The following is a 19388-nucleotide window of genomic DNA, read 5'->3' on the forward strand; positions in this document are numbered from 1 at the left end:
GGAATAAAGACATTTTAGGTGCAAGAGCAAGGTCTCAACCTCTTTTTTTCCCTTGAATGTCTCATACACTCTTTCTCAGGAGGCCCTTGGAGGATTCACTCCACCCAAACTGAGTAGTAAACTATAAAAGAAGATTATATGAGGTAGAGAAAATGGAATACTGAACACAAGAGGGAAGCACCAGGAATCTCTGGGAGGATGGTGAAGGGGGATGACAGGACAACTGCATTCCAGGCGTAAAAAGCAACCAGTCCAGACTGGAACAGTGTGACTCAAGAGCAGGCATGGCAGGGTTGTCATCACCATGCCCTTGGCCTTACACCATCTTAAATAAGTGTGAAAATATTCATCAAACCAACTTAAAAGCTTTGGAAGAGTCTGGATGACTAGCCAGAACCTTCAAGCTAAGGCAGATGTTCATAAGGCTGCAGCCTACACTGGCAAGACTAAGAAGAACATTCCACTTTACTTTTCTTTTCTTTTATTTATTTAATTTTTTTGGAGACAGGGTGTTACTGTGTGGCCCAGGCTAGAATGCAGTGGTGCAATCATAGCTCACGATAGCCTCAAACTCCTGGGCTCAAGAGATCCTCCTGCCTCGACCTCCCGAGTAGCTGGGACTACAGGTGCACGCCACCACACCCAGCTAATTTTTAAACATTTTTTTGTAAAGACAGGGTCTTGCTATGTTGCACAGGCTAGTCTTGAACTCTTGGCCTCAAGAGATCCTCCCACCTCAGCCTCCGAAAGTGCTGGGATTACAGGCATGAGCCACTGCATCCAGCCTCACTCCACTTTAAAGTGTTTGTTTCCATATTGGTAGTAAATGGCGGTCATGGCTGAGCTCTCGAGCAGAATAGAAAAGGAGTGGAACAGGTGTGAAGGGAAGGGGCCCAATTCTCTCTCATTTTTTACTGCCTTTAAGAGCCCTCTAGGGCCAGGCACGGGCTCACACCTGTAATCCTATCACTCTGAGAGGCCTAGGCAGGAGGATTGCTTGAGTTCAGGAGTTTGAGATAAGCCTAAGCAAGAGTGAGACCCCGTTTCTATTAAAAATAGAAAAATTAGCCGAGAGTAGTGGCATGCACCTGTAGTCCCAGGCATCTGCTACTCGGGAGGTTGAGACAGGAGGATCACTCAAGCTCAGGAGTTTGAGGTTGCAGTGAGCTATGATGACACCACTGCACTGTACTCAGGGTGACAGAACGTGACTCTGTCTCAAAAAAAAAAAGAGCGCTTCTACTTCAAAGGCAAATCCTTCCTTCAGAGGAATCACTAAGCTCAACCTTAACCTATGAGGGACGAAGGGGTTTGAACTTTTCTCCTGGGCCTGGTTGTTCTTCCCTACCACGGGATTAGGCAACTGAACTTTAGACAAGCCATATCCCCAGTTCCTCTTCCTAGTAAACAGTGCCCAGAAGGAGCTGGATGGGATTTGGCCTGGGCCTCTTGGATTCCCAGCCAGCTGAGCCTGGTCATGGGATTTGTACTCCTGAAGATGTCAGCTCCTCAGACCTAGAAATGGGAGTGTAGGCATGGGAGGAGAAAGTCAGGCAAGGATACTCCCTTTACTTTCTGTCCCAGACCAAGATGGAAGGGGCCAAGGAGGCATGCTTTCATTCCATAGGTGTCAGGTGATCTCCCTTGAGGTCTTCAGTGCAGTTGCCTTATTGAGAGCTACAGCTGTCCCTCTGGAGCCCACTGAGCTGCTGCAGAGGCAATCCCTCCGGGCAGGGTGGAATGGAATCCATCTTTCGCTAGTCCTCTACCAGTGTGACCTCACGGCATTCTTCCTGCTTGCTTTGGGAATTGTGTTTCACCCCAGGAACATAAAGGGCTCTGAACTACTTGACTCTGAGAAGGGGTAAGGGTGTGTGTGGGGGGGTGTCATTTGAAATGACAATAATCTAGATTTGTGTGTTATTATATATCTTTTGAACCAATTAGAGATGGATGTATTTGGCCAAAAGTAAGAACAACCCAGAAGGAGAAAGACAGAAAATCCAGGAAGCAATGGCTCCAACCATAGAGAAATGCAGAGGGAATTCCAAGGATGATAGCACAGGAAAGTCCCAGGAAGACATCTGGGCTGCAGGCCTGCAGTGCAACAAGCCAGACAGAGGAGAAGGAGGCCTAAAGTCAGGATGTTGCCAAGGAAAAAAATGGAACTAATGGATTACTTCATGTAATTATCCTGTGGGAAAGTATATTGAATGGCTATTAAAAAGAGTGGGAAAAATTAGCAATAGGGTTAAAGAATATTAAGCAAATTTAAAAAGCAAAGCGAATATTAATTTGAGGAAAAACTTCAAGGAAGCCATACTATGGTACAATGCTCAGCTGTAAGTAATATTTACATAGGCACAACAATGGGAACAGTGAATATTGAATTAATAAAGTTTTAATGTAACTATTTTGAGGGATTAGGTACCAGAAGCAGAGGGGATAATAATTTGAGAGCTAAATCTTCAGCTATCATCATAGAAAGCCTATAGATGTCTAAAAATTGATATATCAAGAAATAGCAATACACCACTCTTTTTACATTACATTATATTGCTGAATTTGATTTGCTAATAATTTGCTAAGGATTTTTCACCTAAGTTCATGAAGGATATTCACCTGTCATTTTCTTTTCTTGAAATGTCTTTGTCTGGTTATAGTGTCAGTATATAGTAGCCTTATAAAATGATTTGGGAAATGTACCTTCTTCCTATGTTTTCTGAAAGAGTTTGCAAAAGGTTGCTACTGTTTCTTCCTTATATGTTTGATAAAATTCATATATAAAATATTTTAATAATAAAATTCAAGGTAGCATAACTATAAGGAAAAATATATAACAATCCACATCATTGGTGGTAAGGTAAATTGGTTCAGTTCAGCAAAACTTATGACCCAAGAGTCCCATTTTGAGAAATTCTAAAGGAAAAGTACAAAAGAAGCAAATCCATTTATAGGAAATTTTTTTAATAGCAGAATCATTTATCAGACCAAACACTGAAAATAACCTCAATAGTCAAGAATAGAGGAATGGTAAGATGTAAATGTAACTTAATGTTATGTAGTCATTAATAGCAGATGTAAAGATTATATTGCAACATATATCAAAAATACATACAAAAGAATTTGAAGTGAAGGATAGAAGTGAGGGGAAAAACAGTCATCTCATCACAGAACACACAGAATGCAGTGCTTCATTTGGAAAAGCAGCTAGCAGGTTGGCTGCTTTTACCATGGTCTTCAGGCTTGCAGGCACAGACAATTTTGTCAGCACACCATGACAGCATCCATTTTAAAGGGGCAGGTGAACATGAAACAAATTAACTAGCCTGACATAAAAAACCAGAGTGCCTTCTCATTCACCTACGTTCAAATTCTGAGTACCAGCTCGTGCTTTCTCTGTAGGCAGTTCCACAAAGAAAGTCAAGTTAGAGTGGTGAGCAAAGAATTGGGATGAGTGAAAGTAGGCAGTTTGACTGGTTATTGCTATTAAGCTGAGATAGCTTAATTGTATCCATGTCCACATTAGGAGGGATCTATCATTAGATAAAACATATGCAATCAGTCAAATCCAGCAAGCCCTGCAGACATTCTATCTCTTTCAGATTGCTTTGCATATCTCTGCCCTGATGCATATGTGTTGGTTTCACAAAATAACTCTTGGAAATCAATCTCTGTCTCTCCTTCCAAGTTTTGGGAGGCTATATTGTGCCCCTAATGCCCTAATAACAAGATTGAGATGAACAGAGAGAAACATAAATGACTGCTATATGAAATTGAAGAGGTCTCCCTGATTTTTAAAAATTTCTTCAGAAATATGAGATGGGAGAGATGATGAAGAAATACCATGTATGTCTTTCCAGCATTCTCAATTACAGAAGCCATTCTTTCCACTGTGGCTTATCTAGCATTTGTGACATTGATCAGCAAACAATCAACATTCATTAAGACTTTATTTCTACAAAAGGCTATACAACAAAGATGAGGAATGGGTAGGGGGCTGGCAAGCTTCTATAAAAACAGGAATTTATCCTAAAAGAAATATTTACAGCAATGGTTGTTTATTGTAGCATTGTTAATAAGAGAGAAAAACTAGAAATAATGTAAATATTTATCAATAGGCATTGAATAAAGAAATCATAGTATAGCCATAAAATGGAATTCTATACAGCCATTTAAAAATATAAAAGTAGATATGTATAGATAGGGAGAGATAGCTATAGATATGTATAGATAGCTCCAGAGTACATTTAAAAAATGTAGCTGGGTGCAGTGGCTTGCGCCTGTAGTCCCAACTACTTAGGAGACTGAGGTAGGAGGATCATTTGAGGCCAGCTTGGGCAACATAGTGAGACCCCCATCTCTAAAGTAAATAAAATGTAATTTAATTTAATTTAATTTTAAAAATAAATGCAGAACAGTATGTAGAACATAATCCATTTAAATATATATATGCATAGGCCGGGCGCGGTGGCTCACGCCTGTAATCCTAGCACTCTGGGAGGCCGAGGCGGGTGGATCGCTCAAGGTCAGGAGTTCGAGACCAGCCTGAGCAACAGCGAGACCCCGTCTCTACTAAAAATAGAAAGAAATTATATGGACAACTAAAAATATATATATATAGAAAAATTAGCCGGGCATAGTGGCGCATGCCTGTAGTCCCAGCTACTCGGGAGGTTGAGGCAGGAGGATTGCTTGAGCCCAGGAATTTGAGGTTGCTGTGAGCTAGGCTGAAGCCACGGCACTCACTCTAGCCTGGGCAACAAAGTGAGACTCTGTCTCAAAAAAATAAAAATAAATAAAAATAAATAAATAAATATATATGCATAAAAGAATAAACAATTTCTCAAGCTGTTGATTTTATTTCTATATGTTTCTGTGTTGCTTGAAAAATTTTTACAACAACCAACATATCACTTTTAATGTAAAAGTTCTGGAATTTCATTGTCAGAAACTGAAAACTTGTGGTAATACTCTTAACCAAGAGATGTTCTTTGAACAAACTATATTAGAGTCAGAGAAGGAAATAGTGGTAATGCAATCTGTGCAGGAAAGAACTGATGAAGTATTATGTCTGGCTGCACTTACAGGTAGGCAGAAGAATGAGGAGAGAACATCTAAACTAGTCATTTGTGAAACTGTGAGGTGGTGGAGACCAATAGTTTATAGAATAACAGGTACAAAGCTTATTAAATCCTACAGAAGATAAGGAATGGTAATACATTTGTTTGAGGGCAAATATTAACAATATGAACACAGCACTGGGGATTATAATTGATACGTATTCATGTTACTGTAGCAGAATACATATCTTGTGACACAAATTTGCTTGTTAGTAGAAACATGAAGTTAGTAGTACCATGAAATTGGATCTTGGGAAAGCTTTCCAAGGGAGTACCGGAAGTTACAAACATGTAAATAAGGAGATGAATTAGTATCCATTCAGGTTCAAGGTAGAGATAAGTCTTTGAGTCTGATTTGGCAAGAATTATTTTTAATAATTAAGCAGCTGTTGCCCTTGAGGATGTTATAATTTACTGGGCAAAGGGAGTATGTAGCATAAATAATCCCAGAAGATGTTAGAGGCATCAGAGGAAGGGACTCCTGACTCCCCTCAGTGTGCTGACAGGCATCATAAAGGGGGTCATATCTAAGCTGTGTCTGAAGGACAGCAAGAGTTTTCTAGGCATAGTAGAGAAAGGAGGGCAACCTACGCTGAGAAATCAGCAAGTCCTGAACTCTAGAATACAAATGATTTGACAGGGCGGGTCATGTTTTATGGGGCAAACTGGTGGAAATGGGGCAGTAAAGTGAGTGAGATCTTATATCCTATGCTAGGAGTTTTCACCAAGGCAGTAAGCTTTGGAGAGCTTTTAAAGGATTTTAAGTAGAAGATGACATGATCAACATCGTATTTCAGAAATCTGTACTTGGAAATAAAGACGTGATCGCAGGATATTCTTAGGGCAAGTGCATAAACCTAAGGAGGGCCAAAGCTGGCACAAGCAGGGCAAACACCAGCATCAGCCCCTTATCCCTTGTCGATACTGTCTAACATACCAAATAGGAAACTAAAGGATAATTGAAGTCTTCTGACCCCTAGGGTACTAGATCATCAATTTATAGTATTACAGAGCTGAAAGTCCCCGTAAACTTTACTGAGCCCTAAGCTCTCATTTTAGGTGAGGACACCTGTAAACAACTTGCCCATGGTCACACAGATGGTGCTGACTCACCTTTCCTGGGCATGGACTTACAACATTTTACAGTAGGAGATTTCTAAATTAAAAACAAAACGTGTTCCTATGAATTTAAAAACTTTTGGTTGACACACTTTAACAATATGTACTTCCAGATAAATGCTTCAAGTAAAAAAAAAAAAGAAATAAAAACAAAAAAGAATAAAACAATATGTACTTCTTAATGATGACAAGCAAAAATTTGAAATTGGATTTAAAATAGATTAGAGAATTAACAAATATTTAGTATAATGGAAAGTGACTTTTTAAACAAGCAAAAAAAAAACAAAACAAAACACTTAAGCTTCAAAATAAATGGATATGACCTGGTTAAGAATATATTAATATCTTATTTTTCACACTTGCTCTTTAATAGTGTCCCTTAAGTACATCTTATATTTAATAAATCATTGCATTTTGCTATTTGGAAATGAGGTTGCTTGTAATTAACCACACTTATCTAATGGTTTTTCCCTTCTCTAACCCACCCCCATGAAGCATTTTATATTTCCTAGAACATATATAACACATTTTAGCCAGTGGAGTTGAAAAAATCTGCTTTCAAAACTCTAACCACCCCTTTTCTTCTTCTCAAACTATATGCCAAAAAAACTGACTCCTGATTACTATTAACCCCCACAAATCAGTGTTCCCAAGCCACTCAAACCTAACATGATTAATCAAACTCCCAGCTCCATCTCTCTAGTCTCACATAGCCATGAGTAACTTATACTAGTAAGTTTAACTGAATTGTCACTTGCAACTGTCAAAGATCAAATATCAACATATGAAATGTTTTCTCCTTTGACACATAATTTCTCTGTATCAGTGACTTTCTGGAGGGAGGTGTCTGTCCTCTTGGCTCTCTCTGGTTGTGTAAATTAATATTTTGAAACATGAAAAGCCTGTGCCATGGTCACTAACACACCATGAGCCACTTTCATCCCATTTGCCTGGAGCAGAGCATATATAAACATCATCACATGGCAGAGCAAGCCTGTGGCAAAGATTGAAAGGGTTGTTGGAAGAGCCTCAGCCTCCAGCCACTGAAGTGCAAATGTGAGCCAGGATGGGACACCATTCCACGGCTCTGATGTACAATGCACTCTCCATATTGTCCCCAGCCAAAGTTGAGTTCCCAGGAACAGAGCAAAGAAATGAAAGGATGGGATATCTGTCTCCCCTGCTCAATTTTTCTAAATTCCCCTCCCCTTTCAACTCAAAGGCCACCTCTACCATGAAGCCTTCTTGGATTGACCCACTTTCAATAATATCTCCCGGGGCCTGCTAATCATTCTACCCTCTCCCTCTAGCCACAGTGATTGGCCCAGGTGATTGCATCACCTGAGGTGAGCCAATCAGAGTTCTACTAGATTTAATATGTAGATACTATTCTAGAAGTTCTTCTATAGTCGATCTTCCGTTCTTCTAGAGTATCTATATTGTTTGATATGAGCCTGTGGCCATGCTTTCTATTTTGTGTTTTTCCCTTCCAAACTCCTTCCATCCCACACTACACATATACCCTCCAAAATCTACCATATGGCCGGGCGCGGTGGCTCACGCTTGTAATCCTAGCACTCTGGGAGGCCGAGGTGGGCGGATCCTTTGAGCTCAGGAGTTCGAGACCAGCCTGAGCAAGAGCGAGACCCCATCTCTACTAAAAATAGAAAGAAATTATATGGACAGCTAAAAATATATATACAAAAAATTAGCCGGGCATGGTGGTGCGTGCCTGTAGTCCCAGCTACTCGGGAGGCTGAGACAGGAGGATCGCTTTGAGCTCAGGAGTTTGAGGTTGCTGTGAGCGAGGCTGACGCTACGGCACTCACTCTAGCCTGGGCAACAGAGTGAGACTCTGTCTCAAAAAAAAAAAAAAAAAAAAAAAACAAAACAAAATCTACCATATAAGGAAAGCTTATTTGCAAGACAGAGTAAAACCAAAACTTAGAGAGAAGAATTGAGTAGGGAGGTGGGAAAGAGAGAAAGAGAACAAGAGAGAACAGCCATCACCTATGGTGCTCTGCCTAAAAACACCCAGCTGAGGAGGGGGCGGAAGCTGAAATCCAGCCGGCATCCTGTTCACCCTGGCAAGGGGCTCCCCTCAACTGGAGGAAGAGATCCTCCTCTCCTTTTTCTTTTTCAGACGAAGGCTCTGTCTGCTCACCAAGCCTTCTTCTAATATATACAAAGGTGCTGCATATGGAGGGGGAGAGAGGGAGAGAGACAGAGATGTGATAAGATCAGCGGATGCCCTAGAGTTACAGCCACCAACACATTCCTCTTTCACCTACACTTGCTTTAGTTGGGTTTTTGTCACTTGTAACCAAAGAAGTCCTGACGAACACAGCAGACTAGAGCCCAGATTGCTTCAGATGAAATTCCATGCTTGTTTTAGCCTTCAACATCCCATTAGCCATTGCCTTTGGACTCTTCCTTTCAATCTCCAAGCCTGTATGCTTCCCTAGTCAGGCACAGAATAAGTACTATCCTTCCTTTTCTTTGAGACTGAGATAGCTTCCACACAGAGATAACATACCAAAGAAATCAAGTTCCATCTAATAATGCCGTTGCTGGTTTCTTCATGAAAACGACTATTTATGATCTCTTTCATAACCCTTTTTGGTAATTTTTCTGCTGTCAACCCCAGCAGCAGAGTATGTTGTACAAACACTGGCTGTTCTTGCCTAGTCTTAAAAAGAGTCATCAATACCTTTTCCTCACAAATCCTGGTGTGTTTTTTTGTTTGTTTGTAAGGGTCGGATCACTCACCCTCTTTGGTATCTGTCCAACTCATGGAGAACTGTGTGGTCACAATATTCAAACACCAGGTGAAGCCTCCGCTTCCTCCTGAAGACTTCCAGGAGGTTGACAAGGTTGGGGTGCTTGAGTTGCTGAAAACACAAAAAGCAAGGTGCTTACATGAGAGCTGTGAAAGACAGCATTCTCTAATTTGACCCGATAAAAAAAAGCTGCTTGTCCTTTAGGAGTTTTATTTCTTGGATTGAAGGAGGCTGTAAGCAATATTATCTTAGCTCTCTTCTTGAGATATTAATATTTGTCAGTAGCCTGTAAGAGAAAAATGGTTATAACCCAGGTGGTTGGTGAAGGCAAAGAGAGGTATAAGAAGGCTGGAAAAGAAAGGAGAATGAAAACGGAAGGGAGATGCTAAGTTAATACAAACTCAGCTTTCAAGGCTCAGATCCATGTCCCTTCCTAAGGAGGTCTCCCTCCATCTCCCCAGACTGCTTCAGTGCCTTGTATGTCTAAAAGCCCACCAAAGTACAACTTAGAATTACTAAGTAATTAATAAGTAATCTTTACTTAGTAACTATGGTTCAGTTAATTGTCTAATGTCCTCTGGTATCAATAGATACACACGGATAGCATAAATAAATTCAATAGAATATAAGAAACCATGGCATCAGAGTCTGTGTTCTCTTGTTCACTCAAAATTATGTTGTCATACCTCCAGCATTGCGCCTTACATATAACAGACATTCAATAATTATTTGTAAATGTATGAGTAAGTCATGTTTCCTAGGCCAATGAAACATCTTATTTTTTTTTTGAGACAGAGTCTCACTTTGTTGCCCAGGCTAGAGTGAGTGCCGTGGCGTCAGCCTAGCTCACAGCAACCTCAAACTCCTGAGCTCAAGGGATCCTCCTGTCTCAGCCTCCCGAGTAGTTGGGACTGCAGGCATGCACCACCATGCTTGGCTAATTTTTTCTATATATATATTTTTAGCTGTCCATATAATTTCTTTCTATTTTTAGTAGAGATGGGGTCTCGCTCTTGCTCAGGCTGGTCTCGAACTCCTGAGCTCAAAGGATCCGCCCACCTCGGCCTCCCAAAGTGCTAGGATTACAGGCGTGAGCCACCACGCCCGGTCGAATGAAACATTTTAAAACAGAAAAACAAAGAAGGCTTTCCAATCTGATGTGCCTGAAAATGTGTGTCTAGAAAACAAAGCGCAGGAGTGAATGTCAGCTTTGCAGAGATAAATCTTGTACTTAGCTTCCTGGCCCCTCCTGGACATAATCCTATCAGAAACACTATAACTAGGCACTGATATCTTTTATTTGCTGAGTAAAGCAACAGACTTACACTAAGGAAGACAAAAAATTCACAGGAAACACCTCGGTCAGGGATCCCCTTTCTGCAGTGCCCATCCTTGTTCCACTGATCTAACAGATCACCACTGGTGTCTGTTTTATTTATTGTTGTATGATTTTAACAGTTGGTACATTGCTCCTCTTTTTCCAAATATTCTTTGACAGTGTTATCAGATAAGTTTCCATAAGAATTTTGCAATCAAGTATTGCTTTACCATATTAACTCCCCCTGCCCAATATTTAAAATTGTGGTAAAATATACATAACACAAAATTTACCATCTTAATCATTTTAAAGTGTATGGTTCAGTGGTATTAAGTACATTCATATTGTTGTACAACCATCACCACCATCTATCTCCAGAACTCTTTTCACTTGCAAAACTGAAACTCTGTCCCCATTACACAATAACTCTCCACTTCCTCCTGCCCCCCAGTCCCTGGCAATGACCACCCTGCTCTCTTTCACTGTAATTTTGACTAGGTACCTCTTACAGGTGGAATGATAACAGTATTTGTCTTTTTGTGATTGGCTTATTTCACTTAACATAATGTCCTCAAGTTTCATCCAGGTTGTAGGATATGTCAGAATTTCCTTGCTTTTTAAGGCTGAATAATATTCCATTGCACGTATGTGCCACATTTTTTTTTATCCATTCATCTGTTGATCTGTGAATACTTGTGTTGTTTCTCCCTTTTGGCTATTATAAACAATGCTGCTATGAAAATGGGTGTCCAAATATGTCTTTAAGACCCTGCTTTCAATTATTTTGGTTGTAGGAAGGTCCAGGCATCTGTTTTTTTTTCCCCCAAATTCTCCAGGTGATTCAGTGTGTAGCCAGAGGTATTAATCACCGACAAGCAGGTACTCCATAAGTGATAAAAGGTAGAAGAAAAATTGAAGCTCTTGAACTGCATGCTGTAACACATTTTTATGGATAGTGAGAATAAAGGCAGCCCTCAAAGGAGATACTAAAGAAGACAGTTATTTTCTCATTTTCTTTGTAAAATCCCTCTGTATTTTCAACATACTAAATTCCTGCTCCAGATATTATGCTTGATGAACAAGGATAAAACATCTAAGATACTCTAAAACCCATGGCTTAGTCCATTTGTGCTGCTGTAATGAAATACCTTAGACTGGATAATTTATAAAGAACAGAAATTTATTTCTTACAGCTCTGCAGCCTGGGAAGTCCAAGGTCAAGGTGGCAGCACTGGTGTCTGGTGACAGCTGCTATTTCCAAGATGGTGCCTTGTTGCTGTGTCCTCACATGTGGAAAGGCAGAAGGGCAAGACAGTGCTCCCTTTAACTTCAAACCTTTTTTATAAGGGTGTTAATCCCATTCATGAGGGTGGTGCTCTCATGACTTAATCACCTCCCAAAGGCCATATCTCTAAATACTGTTGCATTGGAGGTTAAGTTTCAACATGAATTTTGGAGAGGTCATCATCATTCAAACCATAGCAGCCCATTAGTCACCTATAGTTCTTAGACCAGAGAGCACTCCAAGCTATAAAATGCCACATTTCTGTTACCATACCTGGAAACTCAGCCTGAACAAACATTTTCCAGACATAGTAGGATAGAACTGACTACTGTCTTAAACCTATGAATTGCATTGGCTCAGACCAGAAACCAAACAACCAAATTAAAAGGGGATAAATAGTAACTTAATGACAGAATTAGCAGAAAGCAGAGGTTTTCTTTCAGACTGAAAAATGATTGCCCTTAGGCTCTACTTTCATTTTCAAACTATTTGGACTTTTGACAAGAAGTGATATTCAGGCCAAGACTTCAAATCTTAGAATCTTTCAGTTTTCCATGTTCCATATCTAGTCCTCACATTTCCAGCCAACCCCCCCCCTTTTTTTTTTTTTTTTTTTTTTTTTTTTAGCAAAAGTAGGAATGCATTAAGTCTATCCAAAAAAAATCCCCTGACCTCTGGATGCTAAGACTGGTGCCTCCAACTTTCTATGTCCAAATCTGCAATGATCACTGTAGGGCACTCCTGCCCCAGGATAAGACCTGAAGAGCCTCTCCACTTGGCCTCTGCTTACCTCTCCAGCCTCATTGCTTGTAACTTTCTCCCAGACACACTGAATTTCTCTCACTTCCTTGAAGTCTCCTATCAGGCCTTGTTTGCTATTTCCTGTCTCTGAACTCCTCACCTCCAGATGTCACTTTCTCTGTCCAGCCTCCTCTGCCCCATCCTGACACAGCTGATATGCACTAAAAGGGCTATGACCTTAGAACCTAAGCAAGGGGTAACCCAGTGGCAGGTGAAGGGCATTGTCACATGGTATCCATGGGTCTGAATGGAAACAGTAAATATTATATCCACCTTGCTATGTTACTAGACACTTTTTTAACCTAGATTTTAAGAACTACACAATATTCTATTCAAATGACATGCAAGTCCTTTCTAGTTTTTGGCTATTATAAATAAGGTTTTGATGAACAATTTATTAGCTGGCTGACCTTAACTTTGCATAAGTTAGTTAGCTTCTCTAGGCCTCAGTTTTCCATCTATAAGAACAGGAAGCTCAAAGGCTGCAGTGAGAATTACACATAAAGCACACACAATAGTGTCAGGTAAATATTAACCTGTTTATAAAGGTTAACTATTGATATTACTACCTTTGGGGTAAATCTATTTGTATTTAGGTTGACTTTTCACTATTCATTTTATTCAACAATTATTTCTATATCTTAAGGTAGGTATATAGGGCACTGTCCTAACCCTAAGGATACAGAGACAAATAAAGCAAGTATTGCCACTACCCTCATGGAGCTTAGAATCTAGGAGGGGAGACAGACACTAGACAAATAATTGCAGATATGATAACTGTTAGAAAAATCAAGGTCAAGGGTACCTGATTTGAGGGTTAGGGTTGGTCCAGGGAAATATCCTTGAGGAAGTGGCCATTAAATTAATGGTTCATTAACTGAGAATGAACTGAAGTTAACTGGGTACCATCTAGAGACCCAGAAGTATAGCCTTATGGCTCTAAATAGTTATGGTCAAATTGCTTTCCAAAAGGATTATGCATATATTTACCCCTCTGCCAGGAGTATGAGAGTACTTTTTACCATATCATGGCCAGCTTTGAGGAGCATATAGACAATTTAAGGCCCGTAATGTATATTGCTAAATTGCTTCCTTTGAAGCCTTACAATGCCTTCTGCAACACAGGAAGGTGTTACATGATTTTTAAAACCACTTGTCTCTCCTATCTTCCTCCATAAGATAACTGTCAAATAATTGCAAATAACTGATAAATTATCTCTCAACTTGTTTTCAGAATAATTTTAATTTAGAAAGATCAATCACTAAGACTAAATCCTAATTAGTGGTTAGAAATATTAAATTAAACATATTTTAAAATAAATTATTAACTCTCTCTAGGTTGGCAGAATTCCGGGTGACCTGAAAATACCCCAGCACAGCAGACATCTGGCCTGGCACAGCACCCTTATGAAGCCAGTCCCTGCCTAGCTGCATTCTTGTGTTCAACAAACATCTACAGAGCACCTACTCTGCATTAGCACTGCTCTGGGCACTAGAAACACACTGGTGAATGACACAGAGGACTCAGGCATTAACCTAAAAAGTGCCATGGATAAGCCCTCTGTATACAAGAGATAAGGCTGCCTCAGAAGAACTGGCCCTAAGGAAGTGACCTTGAGCTGAGTCATGGAGGGTGAGTAAGGTCTGATCAGACCAAGGGCAGGGATAGTGGTGGAGGGACAGATGGCAGCTTTCCAAGCAGAGTGACTGGCCTTGAGCCAGGAGGGAACTTGGGCCACTTAAGGAACTGAAAGACGGTATGGCTTTGAGTCAAGCTCATGGAACTACGGCCAGCCAGACAGCCCGAAGGCAGGTCTTACAGGGCCTTGTGGGCCATGCTAAGCAATTCACACTTTTTCCTAAGTGCAGTGGGAAGCCACTGGAAGGAATTTTAGTAATATGTGCTACCATACCATTTGGGTTTTAAAAGCTCACTGTGGTGGCAGGATATAGAATACCTTGGAGGAGACAAAAAGTGGATGAGAGGGGACCAGTGGAGCACTCACTGATAGCTGAGAGACGACAGTGGCTGGGACCAGAGCAAAGGCAGGGGAGATGGTGAGAAAAGCCCTGTCTTGAGATATGTTTTGTTATTAGAATGGTGAGGATGTGATAATGGATGGGGGTAAGGGATGAGGGAGAGGAGGTGTTGAGAATGACATAAAGGTCTATACAAGGGTGCAGATGGTGGTGCCGTCACTGAAAGGAGGGGCAAGTTTTGAGGGGAAGAGGTTACTGGTTTGGGCTTGTTGAATTGGTGGGTATGTGAGATACCAAGTGCAGTTGTTATGTGGGCTGGATTTTGAGCTGAAGATAAAAGCCAGGGAGTCCGCCCATGTGTAAGTGGAGCCATAGAAACATAGAAGAGTTTGCCCAGGAAGAGCGAGAGTGAGATGGGAAGAGGTCCAAAGAGCCCAAACACCAAGATGTGTGGTGGAGGAGGAGGAAGCACAGAAGAAGAAAGGGAAGAAGGTCCCCCAAGATAAGAGAGAAGACAGCCGAGCATGATGCCATGGGCTATTATGGAAGGAGGAAGTGGTCAAATGCGGCCGATAGGTCAAGAGGAGAGAGAACTGAGAGCACCTAGCAGGCTTCCCCGGGTGAAGTGGAAGCAGTGTCAGTGCAGTGGCAGGACTAGGAGCAGCATCTCAAACTACCATACTCTTCCCTCTCTATTGACTGCCATGCCAACATCTCTGCTTCTGAAACCTGTTTGCAACCAGTAGCCTGGAGGTTTCAATTATAGCTCCATATTGTGAATGTTTGCATTCACAAGGGTCTGGATGTTTCTACTTCAATACTGAATGGACTTCTTTAGGAACATACAAAGGAATTAGATGAGAAGAACCAAGCAACATGATGAATGAACTATTTACAGGCTCACCCTACATTATTTATGACATATATGAGTGATTTTAATAGACAAAACAGACTAAATTACCGTATATACTACAAAGATGTTGTTCAGAGCTCATGTAATTACAATTCCTTCTTATTTATGAGTATGTGAAGGCAAAGCCTCAGGCCTGACTTTATTTCTCAGCATGTTGTTTTGCACTGGCCCAGTTTTAAAGGTCTCAGTGGTCCTCACCAGGCCATTACACTGTCCTTCAGTCATACTCTATCTAGAAGCATGGGCCCGGGCAGACTCAGATTTAGTTTCTCATGCACAAAGTTTCCACCTTTGCTGCTTCTATTTTACTTTGATCTCCCTTTTATGTTCTCTCCGTGGTCTGAATACGGATGTTTCACATTATACTGCTAAGTATTTTCTCTGATATTAAAAAAGGACTCCACTTTTATTATTATTATTATTATTTGGTTGACTTTAACCTGAGCTGTACTTGGTTTCTCTTACAGAGCTGAGAATGCCACATATCCTATTTGTGCAGCTTCCTCTATATGTCATTGGCTCTATGTCTTCATTGGGCATCAATCTGTTGTGAGAAGCCCAGGCTCTACATCCTCTAAGGTCAATTGCTTGGCCTGTTTAGCCCAACTTGTTGCCAATTTTTTTTTTTGAGACAGAGTCTCACTCTGTTGCCCAGGCTACAGTGCCATAGTATCAGCCAGCTCACAGCAACCTCAAACTCCTGAGCTCAAGCAATCCTCCTGCCTCAGCCTCCCCAGTAGCTGGGACTACAAGCACATGCCACCACGCCCAGCTAATTTTTTCTATTTTTAGTAGAGACAGGGTCTCACTGTCGCTCAGGCTGGTCTCAGACTTCTGGGTGCAAGCCATCCTCCCACCTCAGCCTCCCAGAGTGCTAGGATTACAGGCATGAGCCACTGCGCTTGGCCTGACAACTCTTAATGATCAGGAAATGTTACTTTCAAATCCTGGTTACCAGGACTCTCTTGAGCATTCTGGCAATCTAGCAACTCTAGTCTCTGTGGCATTAATGAGCTAGGGCTGAGAGCAGCTCTTCACTTTAGACAAGGCCTATGTGCTTTAGTTCACCACCGTCCCCACCACTTCCCATTACTGCCTGGTACTGAAACCAAATAACAATTGCCCTTTTCATCACTCTTGTATTATTGATTTTCTTATATTAGAGGTAAAAGTGAAATATTTAATGTGCTCATATTTTATCAAAAGTGGGAAAATGGGCTGGACATGGTGGCTCATGCCTGTAATCCTAGCACTTTCGGAAGCGGACGCAGGAGAATCGCTTGAGGCCAGAGTTGAAGAGCAGCCTGAGCACCATAGCAAGATTCCGTCTCTATAAAAAAATAGAAAAATTATCTGGGTGTGGTGGCATGTGCCTGTAGTCCTGGCTACTCAGAAGGCTGAGGCAGGAGAATTGCTTGGTCCAGGACTTTGAGGTTGCTGTGAGCTAGGCTGACCCCATGGCACTCTAGCCTGGAGGAAAAAAAAAAAAAAGAAGAAAAAGAAAAAAGTGGGAAAAGTTGTTTCTCTAAGCAATAGAGACAACTATACAACCACATATTTCATTTTTTGTTGTTATTTTAAAATCTTATTATAAATTAACAGTTTATAATTATATATATTTATGGGATACAAAGTGATGTTATAATTTATGAATATGTGTAGAATAATTAAATCAAGCTACTTAACATATCCATCACCTAAAATACTTACCTTTTTTTGTGGTGAGAACATTTGAAATTTTAGCAATTTTGAAATATATCACTGTTAACTATATTCACTATGCTGTACAATAGATCTCAGAAATAAAACTTATTCCTCCTGTCTAGCTGAGATTTTGCACCCTTTGACCATCATCACCCCACTTTCCCCACCTCCCAGCTTCTGCAACCACCATGCCGCTCTCTGCTTCTTTGATTTTGATTGTTTTAGTTTCCACATATAAGTGAAAACATGCAGTATTTGTCTTTCTGTGCCTGGCTTATTTCACTTAGCATAGTGTTCTCCAATTCCATCTATGTTATTGAAAATGATAGAATTTTCTCCTTTATAAGGCTGAATAGTTATTCTATTGTGTATACAGTCCACATTTTCTTTACCTATTTATCCATTGACAGACACTTAGGTTGATTCTGAATCTTGGCCATCATGAACAGTGCTAAAATGCACATGGAAGTGCAGACATCTTTTCGACAAACTGATTTCAAATCTTTGGGTAAATACCCAGAAGTGGCATTGCTGCATCATATGGTAATTCTATTTTTAGTTTTTTGAAGAACTTCCATACCATTTTCCATAATTTACATTCCTACCAACAATGTACAAGGGTTCTCTTTTCTTCACATACTCATCAACATTTGTTACCTTACATCTGTTTGGTAATAGCCATTCTGACAGGTGTGAGATAATATCTCACTGTGGTTTTATTTGCATTTCCCTAATAGTTAGCAATGTTGAACATTTTTTCACATATCCATTGACCATTTGTATGACTTCTTTTGAGAAATGTCTATTTAAGTCCCATGCCCATTTTTTAATTGGGCTTTTTGTTTTGTTGCTTTTGAGGGGTTTGAGTTCCTTATATATTTTGGATATTAACTCCTTATTGGGTTTATGGCTTGCATATATCTTCTGCCAATCTGTAGATTGTCTCTTCAAACTGTTAATTGTTTTCCTTGCTGTGCAATTACATGATTAGTTTCATGTAATCGCATCTGTCTATTTTTGCTTTTGTTGCCTGCACTTTTGGGGTCAAATCCAAAATAAGCTCAACCATGTCATGTAGTTTTTACCCTTATGTTTTCTTCTAGAAATTCTACAGTTTCTGGTCTTATGTTTAAGTCTTTAATCCATTTTGAGTTGAATTTGTATATTGTGTGAGATAAGGGTCCAATTTTATTCATCTGTATATGAATATCCAGTTTTCCCAACACTATTGAAGAGAACAATTTTGTGTTCGTGGCACCTTTGTTGAAGATGAATTGACTGTACATGTGTGGGTTAATTTCTAGGCTCTCCATTCTGTTCTATTGGTTGATGTATCTTTTTTTTTTTTTTTTGCCAGTTACATGTTGTTTTAATTACTATAACTTTGTAGAGTAGTTTGAAATCAGGTAGTGTGATGATGCCTCAGCTATTTGGAGTTTTGTGATTCTATATGAATTTTAGTATTCTTTTTTCTATTTATATGAAAAATGGCATTGGATTTGTGATAAGGATTGCATTGAATCTGTAGATCACTTTGGGTAGTACAGACATTTTGAATACATGAATACAGAATATGCTTCATTTGTATCTTCTTTAATTTCTTTCATCAACATTTTATAATTTTTAGTGTACAGGTCTTTCACCTTCTTGGTTAAATTTATTCCCAAGTGCTTTTTTGTAGCTACTATAAATGGGATTATTCTCTTGATTTTTTTTTTTTTGATAATTCATAGTTAGTGTATACAGTTGACACTTGAATAGCACAGGGATTGGGGTGCCAACCCTCCATGCAGTTAAAAATCTGTGCATGTCTTTTGACTCCTCCAAAACTTAACTACTAATAGCCTCCTGTTGAATGGAAGCCTCAACTATAACATAAACAATTGCTTAACACACATTATGTATGTTAGATGTATTATGTACTGTATTCTTATAATACAGTAAGCTAGGGAAAAGAAAATGTTATAAAGAAAATCATAAGAAAAAATATATTTACTATACATTAAGTGGAAGTGGATCATCATAAAGGTCTTCATTCTCATCATCTTTACACTGAGTAGGCTAAGGAGGAGGAGGAAGGGGAGAGGTTGGTCTTGCTATCTCAGAGGTGGCAGAGGTGGGAGAAAATCTGCATATAAGTGGGCCTACACAGTCCAAACTTGTGTTATTCAAGGGCCAACTGTAGAAACACTACTGATTTTGGGGGGTTGATTTTTTATCTTGCTATTTTACTGTATTTGTTTATTAGTCCTAACAATTTTTTGGTGACTACTTAGGGTTTTCTATATATAAGATCATGTCATCAGCAAAAAGGGACAATTTCACTTCTTCCTTTCTTATTTGAATGACTTTTATTTTTTATTTT

At 39.9% G+C, this 19388-nt stretch overlaps 1 protein-coding gene across 4 annotated transcripts in view; it reads right to left on the reverse strand.

Annotated features, from left to right (window-relative positions):
* Positions 1–19388, reverse strand: part of CDKL1 (cyclin dependent kinase like 1) — a 57172-nt gene that overhangs the window by 17245 nt on the left and 20539 nt on the right. For all 4 annotated transcript variants that reach the window (XM_069464753.1, XM_069464758.1, XM_069464745.1 and 1 more), the window contains exon 2: positions 9012–9133. In XM_069464753.1, coding sequence (XP_069320854.1) covers positions 9012–9133 — 122 coding nt within the window. The remainder of the gene's footprint in view (positions 1–9011; positions 9134–19388) is intronic.

This window comes from Eulemur rufifrons, chromosome 2 (genome assembly GCF_041146395.1).
Source record: "Eulemur rufifrons isolate Redbay chromosome 2, OSU_ERuf_1, whole genome shotgun sequence".
Taxonomy (NCBI): Eukaryota; Metazoa; Chordata; class Mammalia; order Primates; family Lemuridae; genus Eulemur; species Eulemur rufifrons.